The sequence below is a fragment of the Rhinopithecus bieti genome, unplaced genomic scaffold (genome assembly GCF_001698545.2).
Source record: "Rhinopithecus bieti isolate Rb0 unplaced genomic scaffold, ASM169854v2 scaffold_947, whole genome shotgun sequence".
Taxonomy (NCBI): domain Eukaryota; kingdom Metazoa; phylum Chordata; class Mammalia; order Primates; family Cercopithecidae; genus Rhinopithecus; species Rhinopithecus bieti.
In genome coordinates, this window is record NW_016803664.1 from 4,415,292 (window position 1) to 4,434,122 (window position 18,831).

At 49.1% G+C, this 18,831-nt stretch overlaps 1 protein-coding gene across 6 annotated transcripts in view; it reads left to right on the forward strand.

The window, feature by feature from the left end:
* The window catches only part of HECTD4 (HECT domain E3 ubiquitin protein ligase 4), a 229,395-nt gene extending 221,157 nt beyond the window's left edge, over positions 1-8,238 (forward strand). For 4 of the 6 annotated variants that reach the window (XM_017847150.1, XM_017847134.1, XM_017847142.1 and 1 more), the window contains exons 71-76: positions 237-340; positions 619-840; positions 4,165-4,331; positions 4,690-4,885; positions 5,163-5,385; positions 5,899-8,127. In XM_017847150.1, coding sequence (XP_017702639.1) covers positions 237-340; positions 619-840; positions 4,165-4,331; positions 4,690-4,885; positions 5,163-5,385; positions 5,899-6,035 — 1,049 coding nt within the window. In that variant the 3' untranslated portion in view covers positions 6,036-8,127. Of the gene's footprint in view, positions 1-236; positions 341-618; positions 841-4,164; positions 4,332-4,689; positions 4,886-5,162; positions 5,386-5,898 lie in introns of all 6 variants that reach the window. The other 2 variants (XM_017847117.1, XM_017847127.1) reach the window with 1 other exon arrangement.
* The last annotated feature ends 10,593 nt before the right edge of the window (positions 8,239-18,831 follow it).

Here is an 18,831-nt window from a genome sequence, read left to right on the forward strand (position 1 = left end):
CTGAGCCTCGGGGACATCTTGCCCTCTGTGGTATCACTGCGTGGCCCCGCTAGTGAGTGGAGAGCGGGATTGGACCTGAGGCCTCCCAGGCCTGAGGTGGCTTCTTTCCACCCTGCCACAGCGGCAGGCAGGCCATGGAAAGAGTAGCCGCTCTGGCCAGCAGGTGAGAGGGAGGGAACGGTGCCACCTCCCGCTGGGACGCCCCCAGGTGCCCATGTTTCTCATCTGTCCTGCAGGCGGCTCTTTCCGCCACTTCCTGTGGCAGGTGTGTAAGGAGCTGCAGAGTTCCTCGCTGTCGCTGCTGCTGCTGTGCCCCAGCTCAGCTGTCAATAAGAACAAGGTAGGCGGAGACCGAGAGGAGGCTCCACGTCCCCAAGCTCAGGTCCCAGCGCAGTGGCTGGTGGTGGCGGGGCAGTGTGTGTCTCATCAAAACTAAACCTTTTCAGAAACCCTCCCAATCTGTGGGGACAGGCCCTTGCCACACTGCCTGGGCAGGCTCTGGGAGCTTGCAGTGACTTCTCTCCTGCCTGCCACAGGGTGCGGTGGCCTGAAACACATGTTCATTGGCGGGCACAGAGGCCCATGCCCAGGTCACCTCATGCCCGCCTCCGCTTCCAGGGCAAGTATATCCTGACCCCGAGCCCCATCACCTACGGGGAAGAGCAGCTGCTGCACTTCCTGGGTCAGCTGCTGGGCATTGCTATTCGGGCAGACGTCCCGCTGCCCCTGGACCTCCTGCCCTCCTTCTGGAAGACGCTGGTGGGCGAGCCCTTGGACCCTGAGCAAGACCTGCAGGAAGCAGACATCCTCACCTACAATTATGTCAAGAAGTTTGAGAGCGTGAGTACAAGGCACAGTTCTTCCCGGGGCCTCCCCGCCACCTTGCTTAGGCCTCCATGCAGACCCGAGCTCCCTGCTGAGGCTGGGTTGGGATCCCCCAGAGGACCTTAGGGTTGTGAGCCATCTGCCAGGAAGGCTTGTTTCATAGGGACAGAGGCCTCTGGCCTCCCTCCCTGCTGGCAGCAGAGATTGGAGGTAACATGACCAGCCCTGCTGGTCCTCCCACATTGGTGCTCATCACCTGGCCATGAGTAAGGGCTCCTGGAGCTGAGTGAACAGGCACTGGGGGAACGGCTGTAGGGGTGCAGGTTAAGAGTTGTTTCAGGGCCTCAGACCACAGGAGTCAACCCTGGGACCACCTGAGGTCAACCAAGGGAGAGGCGTCAGGATGGAGCCCTTCCTGCCTGTCCAGGGCACCCGTAGGTTTTGAGAGCATGGTGCTGTTGCCCAGCACCCCCCTGGAGGTGGATGGGGTCCACAGTCCCTCCATTCACTCAGTGGCCGTCACTGAGGCCCTGTCATGGGCCAGACAGGCTCTGGGCACTCACCCTGTCCTCAGGGAGTGTCCAGGCTTGTCTCCTTCGTGGTGGAGGGTGGAGGGCTTTATTCCATCATCACAAGGTCAGGAGGAAGGTGAGGCTCACCAAATGGAGGTGACTTGCCCAGGCCCTCACAGCTGGCAGGGAGCAGAGCCACCGGGAGCCCAGGGCTGCCTGCTCTGACTTCCGGGCTCTCCAGCACCACACGCCCTGCAGCTGAGAGAACCATCCTGGCCGAGTGTGAAGGGCAACATCCCACCCAGTGCCCCTCAAGGCCACGAGAGTGAACATCGTGCCTGAGGCCTGGCAGAAGCTGCTCTCTCCTGGGCCTCAGGTGAAGGAGGTGCCAGCTGCTTCTGCGTACGCCAGCAGAATACTCCGTGGCTGACTGAGGCACTGCCTGGCCAGGTCTCTGCCATTGTCCCCCTGGATCACTCAGGGCAGCCATTGCAAGACAATAGCAGAGCCAGAGTCCCGGATGCCAGTGGCTTCTCGGTAGAAACAGGGATGACAAGGCATTGTCTAAAGGGTGAAAGAACACCCACAGTGGACTAAGGGTTTATGCATCTCCTGCACTCTTCCAAGGAGTCCTCCTGGGGCTCTGGGTGCAGCGCAGGCTGGGGCTGCAGGGGATGCGAGGCGGGGTCCTGGCGGACAGGCCAGCTGAGGCTTCCGGCTGCAGGGATGGCCAGGGCCCCAGAGGGTGTGGGGTGCAGAACCACATGGTGTTGTGGGACGTGTACTGGAAAGAAATGCTCTCGACTTGTATCAGTGGAGTGTCTGCGGTGAAGGGATAGGGAGGTTGCTACTAAGGAGACTCCAGGCTTAGACCTGAATGTCCGTCCACCTGTCACTGTCCCTGAGCTGCAGTCAGTCTCCTTTGGGTCTGACCCTGTCGTCTCCCAGGTAGCCCAGCAGACACAGTGCGAATCAGTTTCCCTGGACCCTGATTCTGGTCGCCAAATGTGGGGAGGCAGTAGCCTGTACACCTCCACAGACAGGACTAAGTCAGGGCTGTCTGGTGGCAAGGGACAGAAATCCCAGCTGCAACCAGCTTTAGAAAAAATTGTTTAGTGGCCGGGCACGGTGGCTCAAGCCTGTAATCCCAGCACTTTGGGAGGCCGAGACGGGCGGATCACGAGGTCAGGAGATCGAGACCATCCTGGCTAACCCGGTGAAACCCCGTCTCTACTAAAAAATACAAAAAACTAGCCGGGCGAGGTGGCGGGCGCCTGTAGTCCCAGCTACTCGGGAGGCTGAGGCAGGAGAATGGCGTGAACCCAGGAGGCGGAGCTTGCAGTGAGCTGAGATCCGGCCACTGCACTCCAGCTTGGGCGACAGAGCGAGACTCTGTCTCAAAAAAAAAAAAAAGAAAGAAAAAATTGTTTAAAATTAGTTGCTCTTAGACTGGGCACGGTGGCTCATGCCTGTAATCCCAGCACTTTGGGAGGGTTAGGTGGGCAGATCACAAGATCAGGAGATCAAGACCATCTGGCTAACACGGTGAAACCCCATCTCTACTAAAAATACAAAACATTAGCCAGGCGTGGTGACAGGTGCCTATAGTCTCCAGCTGCTTGGGAGGTTGAGGCAGGAGAATGACCTGAACCCGAGAGGCAGAGCTTACAGTGAGCCAAGACTGTGCCGATGCACTCCAGCCTGGGCAACAGAGCAAGACTCCATCTCAAAAAAAAAATTAGTTGCTCTTAAAACAAAAACCATGATGGGTTTGACTTCAGGCAGGGCCAAATCCAGGTGTTCAAACAGTGTCATCTAGTATTGGTCTCAGGCCTCTTATCCAGATTTTTTTAAAAAAAAAAAAAAAAAAAAAGGAGAGGCCAGGCGCGGTGGCTCACGCCTGTAATCCCAGCATTTTGGGAGGCTGAGGCGGGTGGATCACAAGGTCAGGAGTTCAAGACCAGCCTGGCCAAGATGGTGAAACCCCGTCTCTACTAAAATACAAAACTAGCCAGGCATGGTGGCAGGTGCCTGTAATCCCAGCTACTCGGGAGGCTGAGGCAGAGAATTACTTGAACCCAGGAGGCGGAGGTTGCAGTGAGCCAAGATCACACCACTGCACTCCAGCTGACAGAGCGAGAATCCATCTCAAAAAAAAAACAAAAAAGCGGTCTGGGTGCAGTGGCTCACGCCTGTAATCCCAGCACTTTGGAAGGCTGAGGCAGGTAGATCACCTGAGGTCAGGAGTTCGAGACCAGCCTGACCAACATAGTGAAACCCTGTCTCTACTAAAAATACGAAAATTAACCAGGCATGGTGGTGGGCGCCTGTAATCCCAGCTCCTCAGGAGGCTGAGGCAGGAGAATTGCTTGAACTCAGGAGGCAGAGGTTGCAGTGAGCCCAGATCGCGCCACTGCATTGCAGCCTGGGCAACAAGAGCAAAATTCTGTCTCAAAAAAAAGAAAAGAAAAAGCAAAGAAAGCAAAATTAGTCTCAGGCAGGCTCTCCCAGCACATGGGCAGAGGTGGCCTCCAGCAGTAAAGGGTTTCCCATCCTATAGTCCGCCCGTGCCAGTGAGACAGGATCGCTGCCTCCAAATAGTCATGGGAAAAGGCCTGGAATGTGGGTCTCTTTAGCCTGGCCTCGGTCACATGCCCGGCCCTGAACTGATGTCAGGTTCTGATTGGCCAAGCCCATGTCACATGCCTATCCACACGGCCAAGGGTAGATCCCACCAGCTGCACCTGGGATTTGCCCAGCCACCTGGGGATCAGGGTTCCACCTCCCATGGCCTTGTAATGAGCCTCACTCTGCCTCCGCTCTCCAGATCAATGACGAGACCGAGCTGGAGGCCCTGTGCGCTGAGATTGCCTCCCAGCACCTGGCCACCGAGAGCCCTGACAGCCCCAACAAGCCCTGCTGCAGGTTCACCTACCTCACCATGACAGGCGAGGAGGTGGAGCTGTGCAGCCGGGGCCGGCACATCCTTGTGGCGTGAGTGTGTGCACGTGGTGGGGGCTGGCGGGGGCTGGCCAGGGTATGACAGCAGCATCTGTTCCTGGGCAATGGCACAAGGACCTAGGTCAGGTGACAGGTGGATTTCACCAGGGGAGGGAGATGAGGCAGGATGGTGGGTGCCAAGAAAGAGGGTCCTCAGCAGAAGGGGTTTACTGAGAAAACAGCAGCTCTGAGGTGGCGGCACCAGAGGCAGGAAAGGACTGGGATGACCAGGGCGGCTGGGCCCCAGGCCTCTCCCAAGAGAGGATCCAGGACCTCCGGCTGAGTGGGTGTGGCTCCCAGACCCAGCCTGTTTGGTGGTGTTCTCCCTCACCTGTGCCCCTCACCTGGGCAGGTGGGAGAACAAGGACATCTATGCGGCAGCCATCCGGAGCCTGCGGCTGCGGGAGCTGCAGAACGTGGAGTGCGTGACGGCCGTGCGGGCTGGCCTGGGGTCCATCATCCCCCTGCAGCTGCTGACTACGCTCAGCCCGCTGGAGATGGAGCTGCGCACCTGCGGCCTCCCCTACATCAACCTCGAGTTCCTCAAGGTAGACGGCCCAGGGCTAGGCTGGGCGGGGAGGTGGTGAGCCCCAGGCCTGCCTCCCTGTCACCCTTAAGTCCAGCAGCCGGCATCGGCAGTGGCCTGTCTCAGCTCTGTCCTTGCCATAGACCTGTATCATTGTCATCGTTGTCATCTCCCTGTGCTCACAGCCCACACGCTGCACCCTGCTCTGGGATTGGGCCTGGCCTGCAGACCCCAGGGCTGGGGAGGTACTGGGTAGGTGGGGTTCCAGGGCTCCTGACACCTGGGCCTCTCCTCCCCAGGCCCACACCATGTACCAGGTGGGACTGATGGAGACAGACCAGCACATCGAGTTCTTCTGGGGGGCCCTGGAGATGTTCACCCAGGAGGAGCTGTGCAAGTTCATCAAGTTTGCCTGCAACCAGGAGCGCATCCCATTCACCTGCCCCTGCAAAGACGGGGGCCCCGACACCGCCCATGTGCCCCCGTACCCCATGAAGATCGCCCCCCCAGATGGCACAGCAGGTACCACCCTCCCCTGGCCATTTCCCAAGTAGGGAAACACTAGCCCATCTCTGTTTGGAACTGGGGCCGCCAGGCCCCATGTGAAGGGAGAACAATGAACAGGAGCCACACATGCCAAAACCCAGACATCATTGAGGATTAGGGCTGGGCAGGAACCAGCCATACAGGCCTGCTGTTAGATACCTTCTCATATCTTAAAAGAAGCTGAAAATCCAGAATGCTTCAAATCTTCTAACTTTTAAATGCAGAAAATGGGTAAAAACAAAACAAAACAATTTGCTGGGCAGACAAACCCATCAGCAGTTTGGCACATATGCTGTCCAGCAGCTCTCTCCCCTTTTCCCTCCAAGAACTTCTCCCAGGTTCCCAGGCCCTCATCCCCATCCTGCTGGGAGCCAGGATTGGCTTAGGGCTACCCAAGGAGGCAAACCTGGAAGCGGAGGCCAGCCCAGCTTCCATGGGAGCCTCACAGACGGGGGCCCAACCCTCTGACGCTGGCTCGGTTTCTTGTAGGTTCCCCAGACTCTCGCTACATCCGCGTGGAGACCTGCATGTTCATGATCAAGCTTCCCCAGTACTCCTCTCTGGAAATCATGCTGGAGAAACTTCGTTGTGCCATTCACTACCGCGAAGACCCCCTCAGTGGCTGACAGGAGGAAGCCCCAGAATTAGGATGTCACTGAGGCACCTGCTCTGCCGGCTTGGGAAGCCACTACTGCAGCCCGTCCCTCCAGGGCCCTGCGTGAGGAGTTGGCAACATTTTGCTTTTCCAAACTTTCGTCCACGTTCCAGGGCCTCCTGGAAGACTTAACCTTTTGTCTTTGTACGTTTCGTGATGGGTTGGTTCTTTTGCTGCCTGTTTGTGGTCTATTTGTAGGATAGTTTAGTTCCCAGACAGTTTGTGTCTAATTTGATCTTCTTGGACATTGTCCCTCGTGGCCACCAGATTCTAATGCCATAAGGCCCCAGCTGGTTCCCCATCACAGAACCACCCAGCAGGAAGCCAGGGGTACAATGACCTCAGCCACACAGAGCATCCGTGCTTTAGCAGAGCGCCTCCACAGACAAGCCTGTGGCCAGCCCTCCCCTCTGGCCTCCAGCTGGAGTTGCTCCAGAGGCAGCCCCAGCAGGCCTCCCTCCACCTAGAGGTGGCTGGGCCAGTTGCCCAAACATGGGAGACACACAGGGAGCTTTATATGTTCATCTTCCTGCTTTAGAACTTGCTCCCAGTCTTGGTTTTTCTGAGGAAAAGCCCACAGTGGTTTCCCTGCCCCTCCCAAACCTCCCTATCTGCCATCTGTCTCTTCTGGGCCCTAGTCTGACAGTTTTCATCTGAGGCCTCCTCAGGAGCAGGAGACTCAAGGGTTCATCCCGACCTTAATTCACAGAGCCTAGCTGGGTGCATCCCAGCTGCAGGGGGTGAGAAGACACCCAGAGGTGGGAGACAGTGCTCAGGTGGGGGCCTCCTCTCAGACTCTGGTTGAAGAGGAAAGCACATGATTCAAGCCTACCCCACAGAAAAGGAGCACAAAATGCTCAGAAATGGCCCTTCCTCCCTGCAGTGACATAGGACAAGGGAAAGGGCCACACCCCCATTTTCAAAAGAGTGGACTGAGGTGCTCTGCTCAATTCGGGGTCTGCTTTAGTGACCCAGACACGCAAGTCCAGATGGAGACTCCAGGGGGGTCCTTCTGCCCCTCTGGCCAGCCCTGCCTAGCACTCCCCATCACCCCATGTAAGTGTGTGTGCCAGGGCTGGGCTGCCTCCAGGCTCACCCACTGCCCCAGTGCATCTTTGCCCCAAATAGGTCTTTGTCCAATGGTACTCTGTTCATGAGCAGCACAGGCCATCTTGTTGGACACTGTCACTTTGGGCCTTGCCAGGTCTCACAGAATCACATCGCTGTATTTATTGTATAATATTGTGAATATTGGAAGTTTTGAATGAGTGCTATCTAGAAGGTTTTGAAGTGTGGATGCTGGTCCAAGAAAGAAGATGTGCCCTGGCCTGCTGGAAAGATTGTGAGTTCTAGAGATAGAGCCGTTAGCATCCATCTCCTCCCTGTAACTCTTAGGAAATGCATCAAGGACCATTATAGAAAGGATCCCCTGACCTCAGGATGAAATCAACCTAGGGTTAATCATGACAGTTGCATCAGTTGTATTTGATGCAAGTCACCTCTGGAGGTGAGTGCCCGCAAGCAGTTCCCCTGTTTTGAAAGAAGATGGTCAGCCCGCTGCCTCCCCAGCAGCCACAGCTCCCTTGAGTTTGGGGGGGTCACATCCAGGATGTATTCCTGACAACAAGGATCCTTTTATTTTCATTTCTGCAAAACGAAAGAGCCTTTGGATTTATTAGAAGTGGTTTTTCCTCCCTGTATCTTTAAATTCTTGGTTCTCTTTAGTCCTCATCCCTTGAATGGACTTGTCAGCTACCTCCCCAGGAGGAGTTCAGAAGCTTCTGTTGGCCATCACTTGAGTAGATGACAGCTGTAAGGTATCTGCTGCTAACATGGCTGCTTCTCCGAGAGCACATTGAGGTCCAGACAGTTCCAAACCTTGGCCCTAAAAAATGTGTGCTGTAAAGTTACTTGATGTATATTTATTATAATTATTTATGGTTGCATTTAACAAACTTTTCATTCAATCTGATGCTATTTACACCATGCTGTGTAAAGGAAGCTCACTAAAGGAAAAAAGTCACACCAATAAATAACCTTCATCTAATTTTGATTTACCTTAAGAGTTGTGTGATCATCTACTCTTGCTGAGCAAGTTCAAAGACTGGCATGCTTGGATGGCTCTGATATTTAAGTGCTGCCAAGTGGCTAGGAATTAAAGTGTTTCTAATTATTATGGTCTCTTGGCATTTGACGTGATTCTTACCCCATGAGGCTTTTAAACTACCCTTCCCCGAACCTGACTCTTGAGTCTGTGCATTGCATGTAGAAATTATGAAAGCAGGGGAATCCAAGATCAAAGCTAAACCTAACCCTACATCCCCTGCCCACTTTTTGTCCTGGCAGCTAGTCTTTGCACTTGGGCCTGGTGTGGGCATTTTTCTCAAGCGGATTGTTACCGTGGCAGAGTCTGGGCCCCTCAGACACAGCTCCTCCTTCAGGAGCAGGTGGTGGATGTAGACCTACCTTGTGCAGAAGGGAGATACAGGAAAGATGTGAGGACTTGCTGAGTCCTGCTGTTCATGATCAACACTCAGCTCCTTGCACAGCTGCCTCACCGGCCAGGGAGCCCAGGTTGGCTATACTCTGGATAATCTCAGTTCTCTGTAACCTGCTTGTCGCCTCCTACTGTTCCATGGTAGTCTTCACCCAGAGTCACTTTATTCTCATGCTTTCAACTCCACCTTTCTTGTACTTCATAAAAGCTAACTTTGGAACGGTGGCAAGATGACCAAGTAGGAACAGCTCTGGTCTGCAGCTCCCAGCGAGACCAACACAGAAGGCAGGTGATTTCTGCATTTCTAACTGAGGTATCTGGCTCATCTCAATGGGACTGGTTAGACAGTGAGTGCAGCCTACAGAGGGCGAGCTGAAGCAGGGTGAGGCATTGCCTCACCCAGGAAGCACAGGGGGTTAGCAAACTCCCTCCCCTAGCCAAGGGAAGTCATGAGGGACTGTGCTGGGAGGAATGTTGCACTCCAGCCCAGATACTACGCTTTTCCCATAGTCTTCGCAACCTGCAGACCAAGAGATTCCCTCCCGTGCCCACACCACCAGGGCCCTGGGTTTCAAGCACAAAACTGGGCGGCCGTATGGGCAGACACCAAGCTAGCTGCAGGAGTTCTTTTTTTTTCATACCCCAGTGGCACCTGGAATGCCAGTGAGACAGAACAGTTCACTCCCCAGGAAAGGGGGCTGAAGCCAGGGAGCCAAGTGGTCTAGTTCAGCAGATCCCGCCCCCATGGAGCCCAACAAGCTAAGATCCACTGGCTTGAAATTCTGACTGCCAGCACAGCAGTCTGAAGTCAACCTGGGAAGCTCGAGCTTCTTGTGGGGAGGGGTGTCTGCCATTACTGAGGCTTGAGTAGGCAGGTTTTCCCCTCACAGTGTAAACAAAACTGCCAGGAGGTTCGAATTGGGTGGAGCACACCACAGCTCGGCAAAGCCTCTGTAGCCAGACTGCCTCTCTAGATTCCTCCACTCTGGGCAAGGCAGCACTGAAAGAAAGGCAGCAGCCCCAGTCGGGCTGATAGATAAAATTCCCTTCTCCCTGGGATAGAGCACCTGGGGGAAGGGGTGGCTGTAGGTACAGCTTCAGCAGACTTAAACATTCCTGCCTGCCAGCTCTGAAGAGAGCAGCCGATCTCCCAGCACAGCACTTGAGCTCTGCTAACGGACAGACTGCCTCCTCAAGTGGGTCCCTGACCCCCATGCCTCCTGACTGGGAGATATCTCCCAGCAGGGGCCAACAGACACCTTATACAGGAGAGCGCTGGCTAGCATCGAGCAGGTGCCCCTCTGGGACGAAACTTCCAGAGGAAGGAACAGGCAGCAATCTTTGCTGTTCTGGTACTGGTCTGGAGTGGACCTCCAGCAAACCCCAGCAGACCTGCAGCAGAGGGGCCTGTTAGAAGAAAAACTTAACATACAGAAAGGAATAGCATCAACATCAACAAAAATGACATCCACACAGAAACCCCATCCAAAGGTCACCAACATCAAGGACCAAAGGTAGATAAATCAACGAAGATGAGGAAAAACCAGCGCCAAAAGGCTGAAAATTCCAAAAACCAAAACACCTCTTCTCCTCCAAAGGATCACAGTTCCTCCCCAGCAAGAGAACAGAACTGGATGGAGAATGAGTTTGACGAATTGACAGAAGTAGGCTTCAGAAGGTGGGTATTAACAAACTCCTCCGAGCTAAAGGAGCATGTTCTAACCCAATGCAAAGATGCTAAGAACTTGAAAGAAGGTTAGAGGAACTGCTAACTAGAATAACCAGTTTAGCGAATAACATAAATGACCTGATGGAGCTGAAAAACAGCACAAGAACTTCGTGAAGCATACACAAGTATCAATAGCCAAATCCATCAGGTGGAAGAAAGGATATCAGAGATTGAAGATCAACTTAATGAAATAAAGTGAGAAGACAAGATTAGAGAAAAAAGAATGAAAAGGAATGAACAAGGCCTCCAAGAAATATGGGACTATGTGAAAAGACCAAACCACATTTGACTGGTGTACCTGAAAGTGACAGGGAGAATGGAACCAAGTTGGAAAACACTCTTCAGGATATTATTCAGGAGAACTTCCCCAACCTAGCAAGACAGGTCAACATTCAAATTCAGGAAATACAGAGACCACCACAAAGATACTCCTCATAATCATCAAGACACATAATCATTCCATTCACCAAGGTTGAAATGAAGGAAGGAAAAAATGTTAAGGGCAGCCAGAGAGAAAGGTCGGGTTACCAACAAAGGGAAGCCCATCAGACTAACAGCGGTTCTCTCTGCAGAAAACTTACAAGCCAGAAGACAGTGGGGGCCAATATTCAACATTCTTAAAGAAAAGAATTTTCAACCCAGAATTCCATATCCAGCCAAACTAAGCTTCATAAGTGAAGGAGAAATAAAATCCTTTACACACAAGCAAATGCTGAGAGATGCTGTCACCACCAGGCCTGCCTTACAAGATCTCCTAAAGGAAGCAATAAATACGGAAAGGAAAAACTGGGATCAGCCACTGCAAAAACATTTGCAGCCACTGCAAAAATTGTAAAGACCATCGACACTATGAAGAAACTGCATCAACTAACGGGCAAAATAACCAGCTAGCATCATAATAACAGGATCAAATTCACACATAACAATATTAACCTTAAAAGTAAATGGGCTAAATGCCCCAATTAAAAGACACAGACTGGCAAATTGGATAGAGTCAAGACCCATCGATGTGCTGTATTCAGGAGACCCATCTCACGTGCAAAGACACCTCACGTGCAAAGACACACATAGGCTCAAAATTAAGGGCTAGAGGAATGTTTACCAAGCAAATGGAATGCAACAAAAATCTGGGGTTGCAATCCTAGTCTCTGATAAAACAGACTTTAAACCAACAAAGATTAAAAAAAAAAAAGACAAAGAAGGGCGTTACATAATAGTGAAAGGATCAATGCAACAAGAAGAGCTCACTGTCCTAAATATATATGCACCCAACAGGAGCACCCAGACTCATAAAGTAAGTTCTTAGAGGCCAACAAAGAGGCTTAGACTCCCACACAATAATAGTGGGAGACTTTAATACCCCACTGTCCATGTTAGATCAATGAGACAAAATTAACAAGGATATTCAGGACTTGAACTCAGCTCTGGACCATGTGGACCTAATAGACATCTACAGAACTCTCCACCCCAAATCAAATCAACAGAATATACTTCTTCTCAGCACCACACTGCATTTATTCTAAAGTTGACCACATAATTGGAAGTAAAATACTCCTCTGCAAATGCAAAAGAATGTATTATAACAAATAGTCTCTCAGACCACAGTGCAATCAAATTAGAACTCAGGATTAAGAAACTCACTCAAAAACCATACAACAAGGCCGGGCGCGGTGGCTCAAGCCTGTAATCCCAGCACTTTGGGAGGCCGAGACGGGCGGATCACGAGGTCAGGAGATCGAGACCATCCTGGCGAACATGGTGAAACCCCGACTCTACTAAAAAATACAAAAAACTAGCCGGGCGAGGTGGCGGGCTCCTGTAGTCCCAGCCACTCGGGAGGCTGAGGCAGGAGAATGGCGTGAACCTGGGAGTCGGACCTTCCAGTGAGATGAGATCTGGCCACTCCCCTCCAGCCTGGGCGACAGAGCGAGACTCCGTCTCAAAAAAAAAAAAAAAAAAAAAAAACCATACGACTACAATGGAAACCGAACAATCTGCTCCTGAATGACTACTAGGTAAATAATGAAATTAAGGCAGAAATACATAAGTTCTTTGAAACCAATGAGAACAAAGACACAACGTACCAGAATCCCTGGGACACAGCTAAAGCAGTGTTTTGAGGGAAATTTATAGCACTAAATGCCCACAGGAGAAAGCAGGAAAGATCTAAAATTGACACCCTAACATCACAATGAAAAGAACTAGAGAAGCAAGAGCAAAAAAATTCAAAAGCTAACAGAAGACAAGAAATAACTAAGATCAGAGCAGAACTGAAGAAGATAAGAGACATGAAAAACCCTTCGAAAATAAAGATAATCCAGGACCTCATTTTTTCAAAAGACTAACAAAATAGACCACTAGCCAGACTAATAAAGAAGAGAAGAGAGAAGAATCAAATAGACACAATAAAAAACGATAAAGGGGATATCACCACCGATCCCACAGAAATACAAAGTACCATCAGAGAATACTATAAACACCTCTATGCAAATAAACTAGAAAATCTAGAAGAAATTGATAAATTCCTGGACACACACACCCTCCCAAGACAACCAGGAAGAAGTCAAATCCTTGAATAGACCAATGACAAGTTCTGAAATGTAGGCAGTAATTAATAGCCTACCAACCAAAATAATCCCAGGACCAGATGGATTCACAGTCAAATTCTAACACAGGTACAAAGAGGAACTGGTACCATTCCTTCTGAAACTATTCCAAATAAAAGCAAAGAGGGACTCCTCCCTAACTCATTTTATGAGGCCAGCATCATCCTAATACCAAAACCTGACAGAGACACAACAAAAAAAGAAAATACCCCTGATGAACATCAATGCGAAAATCCTCAATAAAATACTGGCAAACTGAATCCAGCAGCACATCAAAAAGCTTATCCACCAGTCGGCTTCATCCCAGGGATGCAAGGCTGGTTCAACATACTCATATCAATAAATGTAATCCATCATATAAATAGACCAATGACAAAAAACACATGATTATCTCAATAGATGCAGAAAGGCCTTCAATAAAATTCACCCCGTCATGCTAAAAACTCTCAATAAACTAGGTATTGATGGAACTCATCTCAAAATAATGAGTTATTTATGACAAATCCATTGCCAATATCATACTGAACGGGCAAAAACTGGAAGCATTCCCTTTGAAAACCAGCACAAGACAAGGATATCCTCTCTCATCACTCCTATTCAACATAGCATTGGAAGTTCTGGCCAGGCAGTCAGGCAAGATAAATAAAGGGTATTCAAGTAGGAAGAAAGGAAATCATACTGTCTCTGTTTGCAGATGACATAATTGTATATTTAGAAAACTCTACTGTCAGCCAGTTGCAGTAGCTCATGCCTGTAATCCCAACACTGTGGGAGGCCAAGGCAGGCAGATCACGAGGTCAGCAGTTTGAGACCAGTCTGGCCAATATGGTGAAATCCAGTCTCTACTAAAAATACAAAAATTAGCTGGGCATGGTGACACATGCCTGTAATCCCAGCTACACAGAAGGCTGAGGCAGGAGAATCACTTGAACCCAGGAGGCAGAGGTTGCAGCGATTGTGCCATTGCACTCCAGCCTGGGCGACAGAGCAAGACTCCGTCTCAAAAAAAAAAAGAAAAGAAAAGAAAATCCCATTGTCTCGTCCCAAAATCTCCCTAAGCTGATAAGCAACTTCAGCAAAATCTCAGTATACAAAATCAATGTGCAAAAATCACAACCATTCCTATATACCAATAATAGACAAACAGAGAGCCAAATCCCATTCACAATTGCTACAAAGAGAATAAAATAACTAGGAATACAGCTTAGAAGGGAAGTGAAGGACCTTTTCAAGGAGAACTACAAACCACTGCTCAAGGAAATAAGGACACAAACAAATGGAAAAACATTCCATACTCATGGATAGGAAGAATCAATATTGTGAAAATGGCCATATTGTCCAAAGTAATTTATAGATTCAATGCTATCCCCATCAAGCTACCATTGAGAATTAGAAAAAACTACTTTAAATTTCATGTGGAACCAAAAAAGGGCCTGTATAGCCAAGACAATCCTAAGCAAAAGGAAAAAGCTGGAGGCATCATGCTACCTGACTTCAAACTATACTACAAGGCTACAGTAACCAAAACAGCATGGTACTGGTACCAAAACAGATATATAGACCAATGGAACAGAAAAGAGGCCTCAGAAATAGCACCACACATCTACAACCATCTGATCTTTGACATACCTGACAAAAGCAATGGGGGAAAGGATTCCCTATTTAATAAATTGTGCTGGGAAAACTGGCTAGCCGTATGTAAAGCTGAAACTGGATCCCTTCCTTACACCTGATACGAAAATTAACTCAAGATGGATTAAAGACTTAAATGTAAGACCTAAAACCATAAAAACCCCAGAAGAAAACCTAGGCAGTACCATCAGGACATAGGCATGGGCAAAGACTTCATGACTAAAACACCAAAAGCAAGTACAACAAAAGCCAGAATTGACAATTGGGATCTAATTAAACTAAAGAGCTTCTGCACATCAAAAGAAACTATCATCAGAGTGAACAGGCAACCTATAGAATGGGAGAAAATGTTTGCAATGTATCCATCTGACAAAGGGCTAATATCCAGAATCTACAAAGAACTTAAACAAATTTACAAGAAAAAAACAAACCCCATCAAAAAGTGGGCAAAGGATATGAACAGACACTTCTCAAAAGAAGACATTTATGCAGCCAACAAACATGAAAAACAGCTCATCATCACTAGTCATTAGAAAAATACAAATCAAAACCACAATGAGATACCATCTCACCCCAGTTAGAATGGCGATCATTAAAAAGTCAGGAAACAACAGATGCTGGAAAGGATGTGGAGAAATAGGAATGCTTTTACACTGTTGGTGGGAGTGTAAATTAGTTCAAATCATTGTGGAAGACAGTGTGGTGATTCCTCAAGGATCTAGAACGAGAAATATCATTTGACCCAGCAATCCCATTACTGGGTATATAAATCATTCTACTGTAAAAACACATGAACATGTATGTTTATCGCAGCACTGTTCACAATAGCAAAGACTTGGAACCAACCCAAATGCCCATCAATGATAGACTGGATTCAGGAGATCAAGACCATCCTGGATAACACGGTGAAACCCCGTCTCTACTGAAAATACAAAAAAATTAGCTGGGCATGGTGGCAGGTGCCTGTAGTCCCAGCTACTCAGGAGGCTGAGGCAGGAGAATGGCATGAACCCAGGAGGTGGAGCTTGCAGTAAGCCCAGATCGTGCCACTGCACTCCAGCCTGGGCGACAGAGTGAGACTCCATCTCAAAAAAAAAAAATAAAAGACTGGATAAAATGTGGCGCATATACACTGTTTTTTTGTTTTTTGTTTTTTGTTTTTTGTTTTTTGTTTTTTGAGACGGAGTCTCGCTCTGTCGCCCAGGCTGGAGTGCAGTGGCCGGATCTCGGCTCACTGCAAGCTCCGTCTCCCGGGTTAACGCCATTCTCCTGCCTCAGCCTCCCAAGTAGCTGGGACTACAGGCGCCCGCCACCTCGCCTGGCTAGTTTTTTGTATTTTTTTAGTAGAGACGGGGTTTCACCATGTTAGCCAGGATGGTCTTGATCTCCTGACCTTGTGATCCGCCCGTCTCGGCCTCCCAAAGTGCTGGGATTACAGGCTTGAGCCACCACACCCGGCCTTATACACTGTTATCAAGGAAGTTTTGGTGCCACAAAAGAAATAGCACTCGAATATAAAATTTTCTTTTTAATTCTCAGCAAGGCAAGTTACTTCTATAGAAGGGTGCACCCTTACAGATGGAGCAATGGTGCACGCACACTTGGACAAGGGAGTGGAAGGGGTTCTTATCCCTGATGCATGTGGCCCCTGCTGCTGTGTCGTTCCCCTATTGGCTAGGGTTAGATCGCACAGGCTAAACTAATTCCTCTTGGCTAATTTAAAGACAGTGACGCAATGAGTGGTTTGGCGGGAAAAATGGTTATAACAGAGCAGGTAATCAGAATGAGTCAGGGTGGAGCAGGTAATCGAAAAAGGTTGCTTTATGAGGAAGTTAAGTTTAAAAGAAGGCAAAGAATTGAACATACTGACATATTGATTCTTTGAAAAGAAATTTAGAACTCATATCTAACAACACCATGGAATACTATGTAGCCATAAAAAAGAATCAGTTCATGTCCTTTACAGGGACATGAATGAAGCTGGAAACCATTCTCAGCAAACTACCACAGGAACAGAAAACCAAACACTGCATGTTCTCACTCATAAGTGGGAGTTGAACAATGAGAACGCATGGACCCAGGAGGGGAACATCTCACACCAGGCTTGTCTGGGTTGGGGGGCTAGTGGAGGGATACCATTAGGAGAAATACCTAATGTAGATGACGGGTTGATGGGTGCAGCAAACCACCATGGCATATGTATACCTATGCAAGAAACCTGTACATTCTGCACATGTATCCCAGAACTTAAAGTATAATAATTTTTTTAAAAAAACGCTAACTTTAGGCTGGGCACGGTGGCTCATGCCTGTAATCCCAGCACTTTGGGAGGCCGAGGAGGGTGGATCACCTGAGGTTGGGAGTTCGAGACCAGCCTGACCAACATGGAGAAACCCCATCTCTACTAAAAATACAAAATCAGCCAGGCGTAGTGGCACATGCCTGTAATCCCAGCTACTAGGGAGGCTGAGGCAGGAGAATCACTTGAACCTGGGAGGCGGAGGTTGCGGTGAGCCGAGATCGTGCCATTGCACTCCAGCCTGGGCAACAAGAGCAAAACTCCGTCTCAAAAAAAAAAAAAAAAAAAAGTGCTAACTTTGGTGGAAGTGTCCCAGATGTGTCTTTTTTATAGGCAGAGCAAGGACCCTCTTGGACAAAGAACAGGCAGCTTTCCTTCCTTCCCCTGTCTGTTGCTTCAGGGTGCTGGGAACAGGGAGCAAACACAACCACTCACAGCAAAGAGAGATTTCTGTTTAGATGAGAAGCTGAGGAAGGAGATGCCTAGCTGTCTCCCTGGCCGAGCAGAACCAGGAGTCCCCTGCTCTCCACTGCTGAGGCCATCGCACTGTGCTGCCTCTTGAGAGATAAGTACTGTTCGAAAAGTGTACCATCCACTAAAGAGAAGATACTCATCCTCATTTTTCAGCAGGGAGATACAGATTAAAATGACAATGAGCCGGCTGCAGTGGCTCACGCCTCTGATCCCAGCACTTTGGGAAGCCGAAGAGGGAGGATCACTTGAGGTCAAGATCAAGAGTTCAAGACCAACCTGGCCAAAAAGGCGAAATGCTGTCTCTACTGAAAATACAAAATTTAGCCGGGTGTGCTGGTGCGTGCCTGTAGTTCCAGCTACTCAGGAGGCTGAGGCATGAGAATAGCTTGAACCTGGGAGGCAGAGCCTGCAGAGAGCTGAGGTTGTGCCACTGCACTCCAGCCTGGACAATAGAGCAAGACTCTGTCTCAAAAAATAAAAAAGAAGTAAAGTAAAATAAAATGTCAATGTGATATACTACACCACCAAAAGGATTAGCAAGACAATACCATGGCTGGGGAAGATGTGGAACAACAGAATTCTCATACACTGCTTATGAAAATGTAAACTACTCCTATTTTGGAAAACTGTTTGGTACTATCTCTACACATACCTATAACCCAGCGATCCCACTAACAGGTATAAACCCAATAGAAATTCACCAAAGGACATGTATGAGAAAGTTCACAGCAGCACTAACAGTCACAGCCAAAACTGGAAGCAAGTTGAAGGTCCATCAACAGTGGAATAAATTTTGTTTTTTCTTTCCTTTTTTTTTTTTTTTTTTGAGACAGAGTCTTACTCTTGTCACCCAGGCTAGAGTGCAGTAGCGCAATCTAGGCTCAGTGCAACTTCTGCTTCCCGAGTTCAAGCGATTCTCGTGCCTCAGACTCTCCACTAGCAGGGACTATAGGTACCCACCACCACGCCCAGCTAATTTTTGTATTTTTAGTAGAGATGGGGTTTTACCATGTTGACCAGGCTTGTCTCAAACTCCTGACCTCAAGCAATCTGCCTGTCTTGGCCTCCCAAAGTGCTGGGATTACAGACCTGAGCCATCACACCCAGCCAGGATAAATTATTGGCATACAATGAAATACTGTACAGGAAGGAAATGAACAAACCACTGCTACATGCAACAACATGGATGAGCCAGTAACATAATGATCAGCAAAAGAAGCTAAACCTAAGAGGGTACTTAATGGTAGGATTCCATGGATAATGTTGAACATGGACAGTAATAACTGATAGTGATAGAATGTCAAGGCATGGGTTATGTTTGTCCCGGGATGGGGAGAGTGGCCTGGGAGTATGAGGAGTGTTGTGGTATCTTAGTAACGTTCTGTTTCTTGATTTGGGTGGTGGTGACAAATATGTGTTCACACTTAGCTGTACACATCCATGCACTTTTCTATAGGAACGTACTATATAGATGGTTTCTTATAAGTATGCCAAAACAGAGAAGAAAGAAAAGTATACATTCTGTCTTCA